This window comes from Leptodactylus fuscus, chromosome 5 (genome assembly GCF_031893055.1).
Source record: "Leptodactylus fuscus isolate aLepFus1 chromosome 5, aLepFus1.hap2, whole genome shotgun sequence".
Lineage (NCBI taxonomy): Eukaryota > Metazoa > Chordata > Amphibia > Anura > Leptodactylidae > Leptodactylus > Leptodactylus fuscus.
Window position 1 is genome coordinate 95,854,726 of NC_134269.1, and position 20,926 is coordinate 95,875,651.

Below are 20,926 nucleotides of genomic sequence, written 5' to 3' on the forward strand. Positions count from 1 at the left end.
TATATAATATGGTGTGGGGGCCACTGTGGAATATATAATACTGTGTGGGGACCACTGTGGAGCATATGATACTGTGTGAGGGGGTCACTGTGGAGCATATGCTTCTGTTTGGGTACTATTAACAGTATCAGGCCCTGTTCACACAGTTGAATCTGGCGCAGATTTTGTAGTGGATTTCGCCTCTAAATCAGCAGCAGAATCCTCCCTTGGTCTAAGGCCCCACATTGCGGGAATGCAGCTTTTTTTGTTGAAACTTTTGTTGTGGTTTTTTGAGTCAAAGTCAAGAATGGCTACAAAAGGAATGGGAAATATTTATTAAATACTTATCCTTCTACATTTTGCTCAGTCCTTTTGCTCCATCTCCTACTTTTTGCTCAATCCACTTTCTGCAACGTGGGGCCTCAGCCTTATTCTACCTCCTATTGAAAGCAATTAGAGCAGGAAGCTGAAAAAAAGTGTGACACATGCAAAAAGATAAAACAAAGGACAATAAAGAAAGATGACACCCATTTTCTTTCTGTTGTTTATTTTTCTTTATTGTCTTTTGTTTTGTCTGTTTCTGTGTCATGTTCTTAATTTATTGTAAGCATGTTATAACTGATATTATTATAATCCTTATCATATGATATCTGTATTTGATATATACCTACTGTTGTTGCGGTTTTTACATGTTTCCTGTAGACGTAGTTGATCATATTTTATTTCTGTTGTCAGCTGCAATGTCATAGTATGTTTGTTGGAAACCTGCTATAACACAGTTGTGATGACACAGAAGATCACCTTACTACAAGCCACTTGTGAATGACACAATAACTTATCCTTAGGAAACGACTGATGTCACAGTCACACATCTGCCTGAAACCCACTCACAATATGACAGCAGATAACCTGACATGGCTGTCTTCTAAACCACTGTTGATGTTATCACAGTAGTATGTTAGTAAATATAGCTAGTAAATGTGTAGGCTGCTTTTGGAGTTATATTGGTGTATTTTAAGAAACTGGAAACAACTTCTTCTATTAAAGGGAGTCTGTCAGCAGGAAAATCGGTATCAGATTAATGATAGTACCTTGTAGGGCTGCTTCTACACTTTCCAAATATGTTTTTCATATTTTGCATTGCAACTTCATTTTTGTGAAAATCCGCTTTTAATCTTTATGCAAATTAGCTGAAAAGGGCTTTAGGGGTGTGTCTTCTTCTTGGGCATCATTCCCTGTTCTAGATAACTACCTCTAACTTCCGTCCAGCTCATTACCCCCACTGACCGAGTGGTCGAGTGATATTTTTCACTCTGTCTGTGGTTAGGGGCCATTATCTAGAGGAGAGAGCAAAGCCCCAACACGAGAAGACCCCCCCCCCCTCAAGCCCTTTTCAGCTAAGGCTAAGTTCACACCTAAGCCTGATATACGTTTGGGGTTTTCCATCCCCAAATCTGTTTAAAAAATGCAGAGAGAAAAGTCCTGCGGTACTATTCCGTTATCGGGCCAGCAGCAGCGCAGTTCAGCAGCAGCTTTCGGGACAGCAGTTCAGCAGCGGGAATTACAATGACATCCGAGGACTGCTGGCCCGATGCTTGTGCCCAGTAACCAGTACATCGATGACCCCCCTCCCTTCTCCTCCTGCCAGTGCTGCCCCCCAGCTCTCCTTACATCTTCCCCGTACCCTCTTCCCGCCACACGACTAGGCCTCACCTCAGCGCTAGTACCGAGACCGAAAGGAAAGACACCGGGGCTCAATCCAGGCCCTGACAAGAAACACGCCGACTATAGGAACGGTGAGCTACAGCGAGCCGGAGGGACAAACTTTCTGCAGCGTCCGGCGGCTATCTAGTAGCATTCATTGCTCAAGATTTACGGTGAGGCCTATTACAGGGAGAGGGTACGGGGCAGATGTAAGAAGAGCTGGGGGGCAGCACTGGAAGGAAGAGGAGGATGAGGGCATCGATCGATGTACTGCCTACTACACACAAGCACAGCCTCTATCATCGGGCCAGCATCGGCTTAGTCATGTGGCGGGGAGAGGGTACGGGGTAGATGTAAGGAGAGCTGGGGGGCAGCACTGGAAGGAGGAGGAGATGGAGGGGGGGTCATTGATGTACTGGCTACTGGGCACAAGCATCGGGCCAGCAGTCCTCGGATGTCATTGTAATTCCCGCTGCTGAACTGAACTGCTGTCCCGAAAGCTGGTGCTGAAATGCGCTGCTGCTGGCCCGATAACGGAATAGTACCAGTCCTGCAAGCGGAAACCATGCAGAAACCCCACGGACTCCCATTTTTTAAGCAGATTAGGTTTCTGTTTGTGGGGTCCCCAAGCGAACCCCACAAACGAAAACCCAAACACAGGTGTGAACCTAGCGTAGGTTGCATAACAATAAAACACTGATTTTCATGAAAATGGAGCTGTGATGCAGAGTAAGAAAGGCATATTTGGAAAGTATAGAAGAAGCCCCACAAGCTACTGTCATTAGTTTGTTACCAATTTTCCTGCTGACAGACTCCTTATATAGAAGAGGGCTATGGTAAAAAATGCTATACCTGGACTCTCTACCTAAATGCCAGTTCAATGTCTCACTATATCAAACTGAAGTACAATATTGTCTTATTACATTTCCACCATTCTGTCTACAAAATAGACAGGAATAATAATTATAGTACAATTCAATAAGTTATCCATTCAATGAAATATCTGACCAAAGTGTATTGTTTTTGATAATTCATTAAAAATTATCTATATTTATCCACCATTAAAAATGATAATTTTTAAAAGAATTTATTTCATTTACTGCGCAGTGTAGTTTTCTAAAGCAACATGTGTTCATAAAACATATGCAACAGTGCCCCCTTGTGGAAGTTTGTTGTCATTGTTTTTACATATTCTTTGCAAAACTACGTTTGAAACTACATTTCAGTGGCTTTAATGGGATCCTATCAAGTGTCCATCATTTTAAAATTGAAACTGGTGAAGTCTTTTTATGTAACCCCCCCCCCCCAAAAAAAAAAAAAAAAAGTTTGGTATTGCAGAATCTGTAGCGTCCCAAAACCTGGCCCTCTAATTCTGTGCTCAAAAAGCTCAGAAATCCTTCCTTTCTGAGCCCTGCGGTGCCTAAAGAGCCGTTTAACCCGTTCCTGATTATTACTTCTGATGCCAGGTCTTTAAAGAGGACCTTTCATGGTTTGGGGCACAGGCAGTTCTATATACTGCTGGAAAGCCGACAGTGCGCTGAATTCCGCACACTGTCGGCTTTCCCGATCTGTGCCCCGGGTAAAGCGCTATCGGTCCCGGTACCATAACTCTTTACAGTCAAAAGGGCGTTCCTGACAGTCTGTCAGGTACGCCCTTCTCCACAGCAGCGCCTATCGCGCTGTACAATGTAAGCAGGGAGGAACGCAAAAAAAATACTATAAAACAACTCTAGGGTTAAAATACTCACTATATCCATTTATAAATTCCTTGAGGTGTGTAGTTCCAAAATGAGACTTGGCACCTGAAAATTATTCCAGCATAATTTGCCCTTCAAAAGCCAAATGGCACTCCTTCCCTTTCTAGGCCTGCCATGTGCCCATACAAGAGTTTATATTACAGATTGTGTGGTGATTTTTCAATTTTTACTGCCCAGGGTTAATAAAGTCTATGAAACATCTGTAGGGTCAAAATTTTCACTACACCCCTTGATATGTTCCCTGAGGGGTCTAGCTTCCAAAATGGGGTTGCATTCTATTGTGCCGATACTTTAGTTGCTCTACAAATATGAGACATGGCACCTGAAAACAATTCCAGCAAAGTCTGCCGGCGAAAAGCCAAATTGCGCTATTTTCTTAAAGGGGTATTTCCATGTACGTAACCATTTTTAAATTTGTAGATGATTAAAAGTTAAACATTTTTTCAAACATAAGTAATTACAAATTTTGCAGAGTTTTAAAGATTTTCTTTAAATATCTTATGGCCACAGTCTGTTGTCTATATAGGTCAGAATACATTATCCACAAGGTGAAGGATTTTACTTAAAGGGGTTGTCCGATCACAAGGATCCTATCTATACTGCTTGTTAATGTGGATGTAAGACTTTTCCTAAATACATTGCTTCAGAAAAACTGCTTTGTTTGTCCACTATCTTACTTTATTCTTTTTTTTTTTACACATCCCTTGACTTATCTGGTCATAAGTCAAGTGATGTATCTGCTGCTCTGAGGGGGTTGGGAGGAGGGGTTAAGTGCACGGGAGCGAGCCTGGAGTGGGGGGGGTAGTTTACCCTTTGGGGGGAAGGGGCCACCAATACAGACCCGGCATCCGCTATAATAGAGAGGCAGATGCCGGGGAGGGTTAGACGCCAGCACAGATGCCTGCAACATCGCTATGCTCCTGCCCTGCATGAAGCCAGCAGCGGCAGGAGCAATGCTGCTATTCTGGGGGGGTGGGGCTTAGGAGCGGAATAACAGCATCGCTCCTGCCGCTGCTGGCTTCATGCAGGGCAGGAGCATAGCGATGTTGCAGGCACCTGTGTCGGCGTCTAACCCTCCCCGGCATCCGCCTCTCTATTACAGCAGATGCCGGGTCTGTATTCACATTGTGAAGGCTAGACTGGTCTCACCATCTATGAGCGTGCACGCAGGGCCAGCGGCATCTCGCCGCTGGCTTTGCATATGTAACCCCGCCCACCAATAACGCAACAAAGCAGGAAGACAGAAGATTTTACAGCAACGAAGACTGGTGAGTATGCGACGTGGGAATACCCCTTTAAGATTTATCTAACTTCATGAACGAATCAATAGATATAGTGCAAGATAAGCATGTGCAAATAACAGATGAAACACTAGCCACAATTGAATACGCCTGTGTCACGGAGCAAAGGTATACGTCTTCCTCCGGATGGTCTTTTGAATCAACACGGACGCAAGAGGTCGGGAGACAACAGCAATTTATTGTAATCCACAAAGTTAGTAGCCGGCGGCGGTCACATCAACCGTAATAACAATAAGTCCACAGAAGTCACAATCCAATGATAACTTTGGTTCCTTGGTCCTGTAACTATATCCTGGCTCTCTGCAGAGCTGTGCACAGGCCGGCTAACACATACTAACTGCTAGCTACATCTATATACTAAACTGTTACTTCCTATATCTGTGGGTGGGAAGGGCTGAGTCACAGATCCTTCCCCCCTCACCTATGCCAAGGAGAGCAGACTCCCTGTCTCTTTTGAACAATGCACAGTCCAACATCTTCTTGGAGACACTGATCAGATTATCTCCACCCATTGTCCTCACTAGTTAGAGGTATTTGCATACAATGTGCTAACACACTAGACCCTAATCAGCCAACTACACACTGATGTTTACAACAGGTTAGAGAATACATTCCACATGAAATATATATTACACATTGCCTATTGCCGGACTCTAACCATCCCGTGACAACCCCTCCCCCTCTCAAAACATGTGCATGACACAATTGGCCTACACAGGTAAATTGGGGAATGCACATCAGTCTCTATAGCTCATATGTCCTCCTGCCGGGATAACCCATCCGCGTTCTGGTGTTGGCTCCCTCGGCGGTACTGAATGGTAAAGTTGTAGGGTTGAAGGGCTGGCATCTGTCAGAAAATCCGGTGGATCCATGTTGGCTTCTCCCTGAGCTTGGCTTCGGGTCACTGCTTCCACAAAGTGGCACTGTAGATTTCCAACATCGTTGCCTAACAGAACATCGGCCGGCAGCCCGCTCATCACACCAATTGTGCATCGTCTTGGTCCATAACCATAGTCGAGTTCCACGGTAGCTTTAGGAATACGTTTCCGAGTACCCCCTGCCAACTTGATAGAAATGCCAGGGCCCTCCTCTAGGGCCTCGGGTCGCACAACTCGGGGGTCCGCTACCGTTAGGAAAGCTCCCGAGTCCCGGAATCCAACAACTGTTCGGCCATCCAGTAGGACCTCCTGCAAGTGCTTCCGCTGAAGGTTTGCGGGATGTGTGGCGGAGGGCTGAATCCCATAGACCCCTGGAGGTGGAACAGATGGGTCATTCATGGAGTCATCTGGAAATGGGGCCAAACTTTCTGTCCTAGGGGTGGTTCCCAGGTAGTGAATAGGCCGGGATGCCACGGTGGCCCGTGCCCCCATGTTAGCAGGGCAACTAGCTTGCAAATGTCCAGGCCGCCCGCACCCAAAACATCTGCGCTCTAGCATTCTTCCAGTGGGTCGTTGTCTAGGGACAGGGTTGTTCATAGCTGGAGGCCGATGGGCTGGGGCAGGGGTAGAGGGGGAATTGTAATCCTGAGGCCGGACACGAAAGGTGGGTGGCTGGCTGAAGGGTGTCTGGCGGACTGTGGTAGTTTTCCGCTCCTCTGCAAACAACCTCTTCCACTGCGGCTTGATGGTCAGGCCCTCATCTGCAAGGGAAGCAGCTTGCTCCACTGTGGCTGGGTTCCGTTCCAGCACCCACTCACGGATCTCAGCGGGGCACTGGGAAAAGAACTGTTCCTTAAGTATGACTTGGAGGATCTTATCGACTGTGACAGCCTCCTCTCCTTCTAGCCAGCGCTTGCATGCTTGCTTCAACTTGTGGGCGAACATGTGGAAGGAGCTTCCCCCATTGTAAGACAAAGAGCGGAACTGAACTCGGTAGGACTCTGGAGTGACTGCATAATACTTCTGCACCGCTCTTTTAATGGCCTCATAGTCCCGCTGATCACTAGGGTCCATGGCTCTGAGAGCTTCCGCAGCCCCATCTCGTAGGTGCCCCACCAGATACCGGACCCAATCCTTCTCTGGGACTTCCATCAGGCGGCACTGGTGTTCGAAGTCCTGAAAATATCCATCAACATCCCCAGCCGCTTCATCAAAGGTCTTGAAGTGTTTATGGGAGACATATGGTGGTTCTCTCACTGTTGGGCTGGGGGTCGACGTTTGATTATAATTCCGCATAGTTATCTCAGCCATTCGCATTTCATGCGCCATTCTTTCCTTTTCATGCGCCATTCTCTGTTCCTCCTTCTCCGTTTCCTGAGCCCTCTGTAACGCTCTACTCCTTTGCTCTGCAGTTGCTCCTAGCCCCAGCACTGCCAATTCCTCCTCATACAAAACAACCCATCTGCTCTTTTGGGTCTGTACCTGCCACTCCAGTATCTCTCCAGTCTCCTGGGGGCAGCCCTCCTCATGGTCGCTTTGCAGGGTCATCTCCTCCAGTGCCTCGATCAGTTGATCTTTCGTTCTTCCCTGGTAACTCAGGTTTAGTTCCCGGGCCCTTACTTGTAGACTTGCCATAGTCCAGTTCCTGTATTCTGAGGTTGTGGCTCCATTAATCGCTGGGCTGCTGTAGTCCATCTCGCTGTCCGCTGTTGATCCCACCGCTGCCAACCAGTTGTCACGGAGCAAAGGTATACGTCTTCCTCCGGATGGTCTTTTGAATCAACACGGACGCAAGAGGTCGGGAGACAACAGCAATTTATTGTAATCCACAAAGTTAGTAGCCGGCGGCGGTCACATCAACCGTAATAACAATAAGTCCACAGAAGTCACAATCCAATGATAACTTTGGTTCCTTGGTCCTGTAACTATATCCTGGCTCTCTGCAGAGCTGTGCACAGGCCGGCTAACACATACTAACTGCTAGCTACATCTATATACTAAACTGTTACTTCCTATATCTGTGGGTGGGAAGGGCTGAGTCACAGATCCTTCCCCCCTCACCTATGCCAAGGAGAGCAGACTCCCTGTCTCTTTTGAACAATGCACAGTCCAACATCTTCTTGGAGACACTGATCAGATTATCTCCACCCATTGTCCTCACTAGTTAGAGGTATTTGCATACAATGTGCTAACACACTAGACCCTAATCAGCCAACTACACACTGATGTTTACAACAGGTTAGAGAATACATTCCACATGAAATATATATTACACATTGCCTATTGCCGGACTCTAACCATCCCGTGACAGCCTGCATACATAAAGATATACTCAAACTCCCCAAATATAAGTATATAGAATATTGTGCTCACCACTGTGACTCCCAAACAGAGCCCCAACATACGTTTTGCAGCCTTTGTTCCCAGAGCTGCGAAAAAACTCTCCAGAAGGGGCCACATGGTGGCTCAGTGGTTAGCACTGCAGCTCTGGAGTCCTGGTGTTCAAATCCCGCCAAGTTTGTATGTTCTCCCCGTGTTTGCATGGATTTCCATTCCAAAGACATACTGATAGGGAAAAAATGTACATTGTGAGCTCTATGTGGGGCTCACAATCCACATTTAAAAAAAAAAAAAAAAAAAAAAAAGAAAAAACTCTCCAGCGATGGCCTCTTCTTCCTCTGGAACACCCTCTCCACGACATGTTCTTTAGATAGCTTCTACTGGCTTTAAATGGGACACATGTGCAGTCGGCTCTGCCATCGGGCAGAGTCAGATGCGCATGCCTGCGGCCATTTTCTTGTGGCCGTTTACATGAGCGTAATGTGTAAGCAGTCACAAGAAAATGGCCGCAGGCATGGCAGAGCCTGTGTCCCATTTAAAACTAGGAGAAGCCATCTGAAGAACATGTCGCGGAGAGGGCACTCCAGAGGAAGAAGAGGCCATCGCTGGAGAGTTTTTTCTCAGTACTGGGTACGCCCCCAGTGTTGCGAGAACACTCATTTGCATACTGATGAAAACCAGGATATCTATGGAATGGCGGTGCGGAGAAGACTTCTAAAGGTAGGACTAGCCTTTCTTAAGGTTTTTCCTACGTGTTATCTAGAAAAAAAAGAGTTTTAATGGTAGAATCCCTTTAAAATTAAATTGCGGTGTTGGCACTCTGCGATAATTTATTGGGTTTTGGGTTGCAGTTTGGGCACTTGGTCTCAAAAAGTTTCGCCATCACTGGTGTAGGCTGTTAGTAGGAGAATACTCAGTAACGCGCAGCACTGGTTGCCGCTTAGTCAGCACATATGCAATATTTCAGGTAAGGAGCCCTGGTGTAGACTATTAGCAGGAAGCTGTTGGGGGAATGACTTGTGATTCATGGAGGTTCCTTAACCTGTTACACATAATCATGTCACAAAAAGCCAATGGCAGACAGAATATGGTCCAAGTGTAAGGGCAGCCATAATCCTATGTCACGTGCCAACAATGCATCAGGCTAGTGTGCATGGAAACAACTGCTCTGACGCGCCTTGGATCACCTGTGCAAGTGACGTCACCCAAGCAAAGTGTCTGTCACACTACAAGTCACCTGTTAAGGCCTTCCGGCAGTGAACGCTGTTACCATGGCACTCACAAACAACTCACGAGTGAAGATTTCTAGCATGTGATTGGACAAGAGGGGCCAATTCGTTTACTGTTCAGCCAATCACATAGGCGCTTCCTCTTTACGGCCCTGACTTTTGGAATCGAAAGGCCACGCCCCCTGAGTCCGGCGCCTGCGCTTCCCGCCTTTCCGGTCAGTTGCCGGTGACACTGGAGGGCGGAGGGAACGCTACGGCGGCCGGATGGTAAGGGCTGTGTATGTAATGATGCGACAGGTGCCCCCCGCCTGTTTCTTGCATGAAGGGGCCCCGGTGGACTCGTGCCAGCCCCTGTGTTAGCCATGTTGGTGCTCTCTGTGCAGGGTTGTCTTGTTGTAAACAGAGCATCTTGTGCTTCCTTACCTGTACATGTTTCCTCAATAGGCATCTGCTGCTTCTGTATCTGATCACCTTTGGATGGAAGTCGGTAGACTACATGTTGGCCAGGCCTAGGAGAATCCCTTTCTGGTATTAAAGGGGTTGTCCAGGCTAAAATTTTATTTTTCAATTATTCCAGGGAAGGTGAAAAATCATCTATCAGGCTATCTGTGTTGGGGTCCACTCACTGGTCAGCAGAATCTAGGTCCCCCTACCACTTCATGGGAACAATGCCAGTATAACTTGTGATGAGACTGAGCTGCAGTGCCAGGCACAGAGAGGGATCCTTCCCTGAAGGCTCTACCAGAATGAGTGACCAGATATTAAAGGGGTTCTCTAGGCAATTTGTTATCACTTCCTTCTGGGGATGGGTTTACCATTATAATGATGCATGTAGCCAGCCGCAAAGATATAGGTAACTAGTGGGTGAAAACAGGACTGGAGGTAGGAAGCGGAGCGACTGAGTGGGGTGCTTGTTCCGATCACTTGACGCAGGTTTAGAACCAACCTGGAACCCTTAGGGCTCGTTCACACGGGGCAAGACAGGGTGGATTTTGGTGCTGAATCCTCCCCCTACCAATAGATGTTCAAAAATCAGGACCAAAATATGCGGTCCCGTCCCCTGTGTGAACGGAGCCTTAGTTTTGTCATTAAGGCTTAGTTCACACGTGGGGCGGATTTTGGCACCGAGAGTGACGCGGGGAGCCGCGTCACTATCGGGTCAAAACCCGCCTGCCACGGCTGTCGCGGTTTCCCCCTCCGGAGTCAGCTCAAATGAATAGGCCGACTCCGGAGATTGCGGACGCCGCGGCTCAACGAGCCACGGACTACACCTGAAGAAAGGGAAGCTCGCTTCTTTTTTCCACTAGCGGCAACATGACACTAGTGGAATAAAAAATGCTAGCAGTCTCCATAGACCACCATTGTGAGGGGGCGGATTATGACGTGGATTCCACACCATAATCCGCCCCCTCTGTGCCCGTGTGAACGGGCCCTTACTAAACTCTGAAGGAAATAAGCGGATAGATTGGAGAACCCATTATTTAACCCTTTTTCACTGCAACATTTTGTTTGTTCTTTACCCCACACCTTCCAAAAAGCACAACTTTTTATTTTTCTGTTCACAGAGCTTTATGAGGACTTAATTTTTGCAAGACTATTTGTACTTCATAATAGTGCCATTTAATTTTCTGTGGCATGTACTGGGAAAATAGAAAAAATTCAGAAGAGAGTGGAATTGGAAAACAATTTACCATTTTCTTATGGTTTTTGCTTTTATGGTGTTTGGTAAATATAATGGGATCCGTGTGTTTTCCATGTGGTGTCTGCAGAGAACATGTGGAGAGAAAAGTACTTCATGAACTACTTTCCTCTCCACATGACTCGTGCAGACACTGCGCGGAAAACACACGGACCCCATTAGAGTCTATGGGGTCCGTGTGCTTTCATTGCTCTCTGCTTGTCAATGCACTCAGTATTCCATTCGGGGTGTCCCTAAGCGTACTCCCCGAACGGAATACCTAACGCAGATGTGAACCAGGTCTTACTTGTTCTTATCTTACATTGTTTTTTTTACCTTTTTAGATGACTTATTACTAGTCTGTCCAAGATGTTCCCTGTTGCTGTATTTTTCATTCTCTGAAAATCTTTAATAAAATCTACAAAAAGAAAAGTGACAGTGTCCTGAATTCAGCATACTGGCATCTTTCACAGTATGCGTCCCACTGAAGTTAGTTTCAGCACCATCTCTCCACTGTCAGATGAATGGTGAGGAATGCCCCTCTGACAGTACAAGACTATATAAGAGTACTAGAGTCAGGGGGGCATTCCTCTCAGCCCAGAGATGTCAAATTTAGTGGCACCAATATCTCTGGCATCGGGGCATGTACCAGCAAACCTGACAGTGCAATGAATTCAGCACACTGTCAGCTTTCTACTGTTATATGATACCGCTGACGTCTGAGGAGATGAAATTTCCTCTTTAAGGCTGAGGCCCCACGTTGTGGAAACACAGCTTCTTTTGCTGCAGATTTTGTTGCGGTTTTTTGAGCCAAAACCAGGAGTGGAGAAGGGAGAGCAGAAGGAAAAAGTTGAGCAGTAGGGAGAAGTATAAGAACTTCTTGTATATTTCCCATTACCTGTGTAGCCATTGTTGGCTTTGGCTCAAAAAACCACAGCAAAATCTGCAACAAAAGAGGCTGCGTTTCCACAACATGGGGCCTAAGCCTAAGGCCGGGCCCCACAGGATGGAAACACAGCGCAAAAAATCGCGGCGTTTTTACAGTACAGGAAAAGTGGCTATGGGATTCTAGTGAATTCCATATCAAGACGTAGCAACAAGAAGAGATGAGCTTGCAGCACTCCGAAGTCTTAAAAAATCTTCAAATTTTATTTAGACATTTCTTTAAAAACAGATAGTCCACAAAACATCCAGTGTAAGACGGAAAAAACACAAAACGTGATTTAAATGAATCGCTTACGCGTTTCGGGGGTTAGCGCCCCCTTAATCATAGCTAGTGAATTCCATGCCCACTTTGCGATAAAAACCGCCGTGCTGGGAGGCCGCACACTATACTTACCAGTCTTCCTCTCCTTTCTGGACTGACCTGGAGCTGTGACGTCAGGTCCAGTTCCATGAAGGACCACCCTTGCCGGCATGATAGGTAAGGCTGGGGAAATGCTGGCTAGCACAATTGCGCATGAACTGTGCTTGCGCAGTAGCTGGCATTCTCTCCCAGCACAGATTGCTCACATTCAGCGTGTATACGAGAGGCTAACCGTCATTCTCTCCCAGCTGAGTTTGCCGGCTCAGTATCTGTTTATGGGAGAGTGTGTGAGAAATCTAATGAGTGAGAGTCTAAAAATGGCTGTTGATGATGTAGTGGGAGGGCTAGCTAGAGAAACAGGGAGGGGAGTGTGTGAGAAAGGGAAGGGGTCAAAGAGAGAGGGAGTAGAAGTGAGGCATCATGGAACTTTAGGAAAGAACCCACAGGAAGTTAGGGATGTAAACAAATGCAAAAGCCCAGAAATCACTCAAAACTCTGCTAAAGGTATTTGGTTGCACTTATTAACCCATTAATAGTACTAACAGACATTTTTTTTTTTAAATGATTTTTTTGCCTGAACTATTTTGCGCTAAACCTCCTGTCAGAATTCCCCCTCTCCACCCGTCCCCCCTTCCAAGTCTTTAACAGGCTGGGAAATGGCTAATTTCAGAATGGATTGGAACTGTCCTGTCTCCAGTCTTTGTAAGAAAGTTTGATCTGGTTAATATTCCATTGCTGCACACCTCAGCAGCTGCGTTCAGGCTAGAACCACTGGACCCAGGAACTGACAATTTATGACATTTATAGTCAAGAAACCCTCTGTTAGGAGGTGACCTGGTATGTTAACTCACCACCCTAAATCTTTTGGTAGTGGACCCTCATCTATTTGATCACTAAAGTTCACCTCTTTTTCCTAGTGACCCCTTGACCTAGTCTGGACCATAGGCCAAATACCCTCATGAGAGTCTCTGCTTTCCAGTTTTCCTTCCTCCTGCTGTGTAAGGAGTAGAGATGAGCGAACAGTGAAATATTCGATATTCGTTTCAAGTAGAGCCTCAATATTCGACTACTCGATCGAATATCGAATCCCATTATAGTCTATGGGAAAAAATGCTCGTTGCAGGGGAAACCACTATTCGACTAAAGGAGAGTCACCAAGTCCACGAATAGCAGGAGGAGAGTGTTTAGGTGGAGCACTGTGCAGTTAAAGCGCACGGACCCCATTATAGTCTATGGGGTCCGTGCACTTTAACTGCACAGCACTTGCAGTTGCGCTGATAAAAAGTAAGCTCGCTCGTAACAGCAAGCTGCCAGCTCTCCCAACTAGCAAAGACAAATCTGTGGCAAATCAACGTTGGTTCTGCAGCAGGCTCGTCCTTGCTAGTCAGGAGATCTGGCAGCTTGCTGTTACGAGGCAGCTGACTTTTTTGTCATAGGAATGCATTGACCAGCGTTGATTGGCCAGTGTACAGCATTCAGCCAATCAACGCTGGTTCTGCCGGAGGCTTGTCTGTGAGGAGGCGGAGTCTAAGATAGGACCACAAAGGAGACTGCTGTGGTCCGATCTTAGACTCCGCCTCCTCACAGACGAGCCTCTGGCAGAACCAGCGTTAATTGGCCGAATGCTGTACACTGGCCAATCAGCGCTGGTCAATGCATTCCTATGAAAAAAATTCAGCTTCCTCGTAACACCAAGCTGCCAGCTCCTAGCAAGGACAAGCCTGCTGCAGAACCAGCGTTGATTGGCCGAATGCTATACACAGTATAGCAGACACACTGTCCCTTTGGGCCTTTGCCCATGCCCCAATGAGGTTTTTTTTTTTTTGCTGGATAAGATACATTTTTTAATTACAACATTTTGGTGTGCTTACAACCTATTTACTAACTTTTGGAAGGGGGAGATTAAAAAAATAAATTAACGATAATAATAATTAATAATAATAATAAAATCTTTTAACATTTTACTATTTTTTTTCTCATTCACAGCAGAAGTTGCATGTTATATCTTAATAATATAGGTTGGTGGGATTACAGTGATACTTTATGTTTTCTTATGCTTTGCTAATTTTGCGGAATAAAAATCAATTTTGGGAAAAAGTCAATTGTCAGAACATCATAATTTAGTTAGTTGAGGCCTTATTTTCTTTGCGGAAGAAGCTGTACAATTTATTGGTGCCATTTTATGGTATTTATGACTTTTGATGAATAGTCATTACTTTGTTAGGCGTGATGACAAAAAGAATCATTACTTTTGGCAGGTTATTTTTGTCTTATTATGGTTATTATTATTACAGGTTAAAGGGGTTGTCCATGTTCTTGAAAAGAACACCTGGTTCGGGCCATTGTTGCAGCTAGATCTTTGGGTTCTGGATTGGTTCTGACCTATGGTCATTGGATTGGAACCAGCCCACATGACCCAGTTGCTTTACCCCCTCTATCCTCTCCTGTTTGCACAGGTAATTAATTCCTTTACTATAGTCTGCCAGCCCTCATAGTACAGGTAATTAATTACCTGTGCAAACAGGATTGGATAGTATATGGCGACCACAGCAGCAACTTTTTCCGATTATGGATAAGTTGTGCCAAAAAGTATTGCGCTAGATACGACTTGTAGGAAATCACGCTTTATTAGAAACACACCGAAAACTTAAAGGGGTATTCCCACGTCGCATACTCACCAGTCTTCACTGCTGTAAAATCTTCTTTCTTCCTGGTTTCTTGCGTCATTTGGTGGGCGGGGTTTCACATGCAACCTGCCGCTTAGCTCCGCCCCCAAATTTGTGTGTAGCTCCGCCCACCCATATTGGACTATGAAGTACAGGCAGCAGCAACTCCATTCTGTGTTACATACAGAGACTGCCTGTCTCTGCCATAATGAACACAATTGAATTAGCTAGTCTGATAACTGGGAGAACAGAAGACGAGTTCAGAAATGAAAGCAGCTCCTCTCCCCTATCTGAGAGCAGGGAGTTAGGTCACGTGGTGTAGACTCAGGAATAGCTAGAAACACAGGCTCGCTCCCATGCACTTAGCCCCTCCTCCCTCCCCCCTGAGAGCAGGCAGATACATCACTTGACTTTTGAGCAGATAAGTCAAGGGCTGTGTCAACAATGAATTGAATAAAGTAATATAGTGGACAAACAAAGCAGTTTTGCTGAAGCAGTGTATTTAGGAAAAGTCTTACATCCACATTAACAAGCAGTATAGATAGGATCCTTGTGATCGGACAACCCCTTTAACACACAAGTTTTCTGTGTGTTTCTAATAAAGCGCAATTTCCTACAAGTTGGATCTAGTGCAGTACTTTTTGGCACAACTTATCTGTAATCGGAAAAATTTGCTGCTGTGGTCACTATATACTATTTCCACACTAACCTCCCAGGGGTTAGTGGAGGTAACTGCTGCTGACCTTCCATCCGACCACTGCAATAGGAGTATACCCAATCAAAGGGATTCCCCTTGGGTTTCTCCAACGGACTACTTCCAGTTGCTCGGTGCATCTTACATATTGTTACTTAGACAGGAGAAGAGGGAGGGAGAGCGGTAAAGCAACTGGGTGATTTGGGCTGGTTCCGATCACATGACCCCAGGTTGGAGTCCTCTCGTCCAGGTCCAGCTGCAGCAAACAACCCTAAACAACCCTTTTAAATAATGCTCCGACCTCTGGCTGCTGTAGAAGTAGCTTTGCCCCCTGAAGTTGTAGCAGGGGTGATCATGGGGGGCACTGATTTGTAAAATCCTTTAAATACCTCAATCTTGATTGAATGTTGTATTTAAGGGGTTAACACCTGCAGGTGCCATGGCACAATAATACATCATGGTGATTTAACTCTCTTTGAAGTACTATAACCTCACAGTGCAGCATGGTGCCTGAACTGCTAAGTCTCTACTGTATTGCACAGCAGAGATCCAGAAGTAATAACTGCGATCAAAGTGATTTCTTATTGCAGCATTAAATGCCTATAGGGATGTGATACCACCCTCCCTGTGGTGTTCTTGATCACCTTTTGCCATATTTTTACAGCTGAAACACATCTTTTTATATAATACACCTGTAAAATCAAATACCCCGTTGAAGACAACACAAAAATCATTTATAATGCGGTTTTAACTACATTCAAATACACTGTCTGAATTATACCCTTAATCCTTATTGGTAAACCTGTTTGTGCAGTGGTAACAGCAGAATTTACAATGGAATCCCTGAGACTGGACTCAGTAGATAATTTTGTCTGGTTGACCATCCCTGATAGTGACTATAATTAATATTACTCTTATGTGCACTGACTATACAGTATACAGGCATGTAAGTTTTGCTATGGAGTTCCATGGTTATTTGTTTCCACTTGGGACATAATAGACAAATATCTATTCTTGTTAGTACAATAATGCTCTTGGATACAATCAGTCGCTTTATGAGGTCTCCTAGTGTTACACAGCACACTTGTTTTATTATCCATGGTATTTTTTTTTCTAAATGTAGATTGTGGACCCCATATAGGGATCACAATGTACTTTTTTTTTTCTATTTTTTTTTTTTTTAGTATGTATTTGTAGAATGGGAGGAAATCCATGCAAACACTTGGAGAACATACAAACACCTTGCAGATGTTGTTCCTTGCAGGATTTGAACCCTGGACGTAAGCACTGCAAGGCGGCAGTGCTAATCACTGAGCCACCGTGTTGCCCCCTTATTATCCATAGTATTGTATGCCTAACTCTTTCTATATAGAACACTTACAAATTTGCTGTTTTTGTCCAATTTTTTTTAGGCTTCCTTTCAAAGATCTAACAGTCATGACAAGGTTCGCAAGATTGTAGCTGAAGAAGGGCGTACTGCTAGAAACCTGATAGCCTGGAGTGTCCCCTTGGAGAGCAAAGAAAATGAAGGTATTTACAAAATTGTACAATTTGGGGAACCCATTGAGAGACTGATGGGTGTACTAGTGTGATGAGTATAAAAGTGTGGAGAAATCCATGTACTTGTGCGCCACCCATCCATGTGCGAATCCCATTGGTGGGATTCCAGAACCATCTGTGAGACATTTATGTTCTATCCTGTAGCTATGCCTTTAATGGGATAACCCTTTAAAGAGAATCTAGACATATTCTGTATACGAGAAGCAAAAGAGAACTAATGATCTGAACTTTTGACTCTCTTGAGCTTTCATTCTCCATAACTCACCATCCACTACAGCTTCGACCATGAGTCTATCATTTTATAGACAATCATCTTGGCTATCTCGTACATGAATTTGACTTGTATCTGTTTAGCATATGATTAGTTATGCAGTTTTTTTTTTTTTTTTTAAATGTAGATTGTGAGCCCCACATAGAGCTCACAATGTACATTTTTCCCTATCAGTATGTCTTTGAAATATGGGATGGAAATCCATGCAAACACGGGGAGAACATACAAATTCCTTGCAGATGGTGTTTTGCCCTTGGCGGGATTTGAACACCAGGACTCCAGCGCTGCAAGGCTGCAGTGCTAACCACTGAGCCACCGTGTGGCCCCCCTAGTTATGCAGATTCTTGTCATGTAACTGCATAATTAATATTTTGTTAGTATTTTTTTTTTTTTTTAAATGTAGATTGTGAGCTCCATATAGGGCTCACAATGTACTCCTTTTTTTCCTATCAGTATGTCTTTGTAGTATGGGAGGAAATCCACGCAAACATGGGGAGAACATACAAACTCCTTGCAGATGTTGTTCCTGGCAGAATTCGAACCCAGGACTCCAGTGCTGCAAGGCTGCAGTGCTAACCACTGAGCCACCGTGTTGCCCCATTTTGTTAGTATTTTATAATTCCACCTTTGACTTTCAACACTGCGTTAATCCTTCTGGACATGTTTTTGATCAGATGCAAACATTAGAGATGAGCGAGTACTGTTCGCATCAGCTGATCCGAACAGCACGCTCGCATAGAAATGAATGGACGTAGCCGGCACGCGGGGGGTTAAGCGGCCAGCGGCCGTCAAAGCGGAAGTACCAGGTGCATCCATTCATTTCTATGGTGCGTGCTGTTCGGATCGGCTGATCCGAACAGTACTCGCCCATCTCTAGCAAACATGTCTCAACTGAAAGCTGATCTCAGATCCCTTCTACATGTTTCCAGTGTTGTTGCATACTGGTCAACTTACTTGGGTGTGCATACAGCTTTTTATTCAACTCTACCCAAAAGTGTTCGATTGGGTTGAAGTCTGGGGACTGTGGGGACCAATCTTGCACCTCTACTTCATTGTCATTGAACCATTTCTTCACTAATCTGGACGTTGACTTGCTGGAGTGTATGCTTCGTGTTGTTGACCTGTACGAAGTAACATGTCTTGTAGGATACTAGGTCAAGTATTCAATGCTTTTGGCTGCGAGGCAACCCCATATCATCAGGTTTTCACCGCCAAACTTGACAATTCCTTCAATTTCTCGATCCGCTTGCCCCGTTTTCCCTTGTTTCTTTAACGTCCATTTGCATCCATCAGAGCCCATTCTATTAACTTTATCTCCAAATCACCCATTTTCAATCCTCTACTGTCTACCTTTAATACTTTTTGGCAAACTGGAGCCGGCACTTCTTATGGCAATATTGAAGCCGAGGCTTCTTCAGCTTTTTTCTTGCCACCATTCCAAATTTGTGTAACGTACGTCGCATAGTGCTTGCATCGACGTTTGTAACCACTGCCATATTTGTCGTGCCAGGACTACTAGACCTTGTGTTGAGCCAACTTGTTGAGTCCAATATTTTGCCTGGACCCACCTCTTAACTTTTGAATGGACGGACATAATTTTGTACTCTTCCAGCTGTTATGGGTCTCAAATGATGCAGTTTAGCAATTTTCTTGACTGAGAGACCGCTGTCGATGAGCTAGGTGATGCTGTTTATTTTTTCTCGGCAAATCATCTTCATGGCTGATTCTTCATTTGAACAGGTGACTTTTCGCTTGGAAATTAACCTTATAACACACTGAGTTATTAGGGAATTTGAGAACAGGTTGTATTTTGTAGTATACAAGAAGAAAAAGATTTTTCCTCCACCAGGAACAAAACAGTAACAATGCAGTTACATAACAAGAATCTATATAACTAATCATGTGCTAAATAGTTGTAAATCAACTCTATGTATGAGATAACCAAGACAATTGTCTATAAAATGATGATGGTCTCACTCCAAAAATGAGCCACACAAAATTACTGGCACCATCAATTTACTATTTGGTTGCACACACTTTGGAAAAAAAACTAACTGAAATCAATCACTTCCTATAACCATGAGCAAGCTTCTTACACCTCTCAACTGGAATTTAGGACCCATCTTCTTTTGCAAACTTCTCCAGGTCTCTCATATTTGAAGGTGCCTTCCGCCAACAGGAGTTTTGAGATCTCTCCACAAGTGTTCAATGGGATTTAGATCTGGACTCATTGCTGGCCACTTCAGAACACTCCAGAGCTTTGTTTCCACCCATTTCTGGGTACTTTTTAAAATATGTTTGGGATCATTGTCCTGCTGGAAAACCCATGACCTAGAATGCAAACTCAGCTTTCTGATCCTGGGCCCTACATTGACACCCAAAATCCTTTGGTAATCTTCAGCTTTCATGATGACTTTCACACAGTCAAGGCACCCAATACCAGAGGCAGCAAAACATCTCCACCACACTTCCACCATAATTGACTGTTTGTGCTGTGTTCTTTACTTTGTGGGCCTCATTCCATTTTTGATAAACAGTAGAATGATGTGCTTTACCAAAAACTCTGTCTTGGTCTCATCCGTGCAGAAGACATTTTCCCTGAAGGATTTTTGCTTACTCACATACATTTTGGCCAACTGCAGCCTAGCTTTTTCATGTATGTGTCAGCAGTGGGGTCCTCTTGGGTCTCCTGCCATAGCAATCCATTTCATTCAAATGTCGACAGATATTTGGTGCTGACACTGATGCACCATGAGCCTGTAGGATAGATTGAATTTCCTTGGAACTTAAGTGGAGCTGTTTATCCACCATCCGGATTATCCTGTGTTGCAAATTTTCATAAATTTTTCTCTTCCATCCACGTCCAGGGAGATTAACTACAGTTCCATGGGTAGTAAACTTCTTGATTATGTTGCGCACTATGGACAAAGGATCATCAGGATCTCTGGATATGGACTTGAAGCTTTGAGATTATTAATATTTTTCCAAAATTTTGGTTACCAAGTGCTCAGACATTTCTCTTCTCTTCCTGCTCTCCATGCTTAGTGTAGCACAGACACATAATGCAAAGATTGAGTCAACTTCTCTCCTTTTTATCTTGTTTCAGTTGTGAGTTTTATAATGCCCACACCTGTTACAGGGAAGTTTAAAGGGCTTCTATCATTAGAATCCCATATTTTATAACTAACACGTAGGAATAGCCTTAAGAAAGGCTATTCTTCACCTACCTTTAGATGTCTTCTCCGCGCTGCGGAGTACTGCAGTACGCTCGTGTAAGCGGCCACAAGAAAATGGTTGCAGACAGGCGCAGTCAGCTCTGCCAGAAACCCGATAGCAGAGCTGACTGTCATCGGCAGAATTGCCGGAAGAAGACATCGTAGAGGACACGGCGGAGAGGCATGCCAGAAGAAGATGAGGCAGCGCTGGAGAGGTTTCAAGCAGCACAGGGGACGCCCCCAGTGCTGCGAGAGAACTCATTTGCATACTGAAGAAAACCGGGAATATCTACTGAATGTTGGCGCAGAGAAGACTTCTAAAGGTAGGAGAAGAATAGCCTTTCTTAA

At 44.8% G+C, this 20,926-nt stretch overlaps 1 protein-coding gene across 2 annotated transcripts in view; it reads left to right on the top strand.

The window, feature by feature from the left end:
* Positions 1-9,399: 9,399 nt before the first annotated feature.
* The window catches only part of SCAPER (S-phase cyclin A associated protein in the ER), a 173,799-nt gene continuing 162,272 nt past the window's right edge, over positions 9,400-20,926 (top strand). For both annotated transcript variants that reach the window (XM_075273805.1, XM_075273806.1), the window contains exons 1-2: positions 9,400-9,455; positions 16,945-17,062. In XM_075273805.1, coding sequence (XP_075129906.1) covers positions 9,453-9,455; positions 16,945-17,062 — 121 coding nt within the window. In that variant the 5' untranslated portion in view covers positions 9,400-9,452. The remainder of the gene's footprint in view (positions 9,456-16,944; positions 17,063-20,926) is intronic.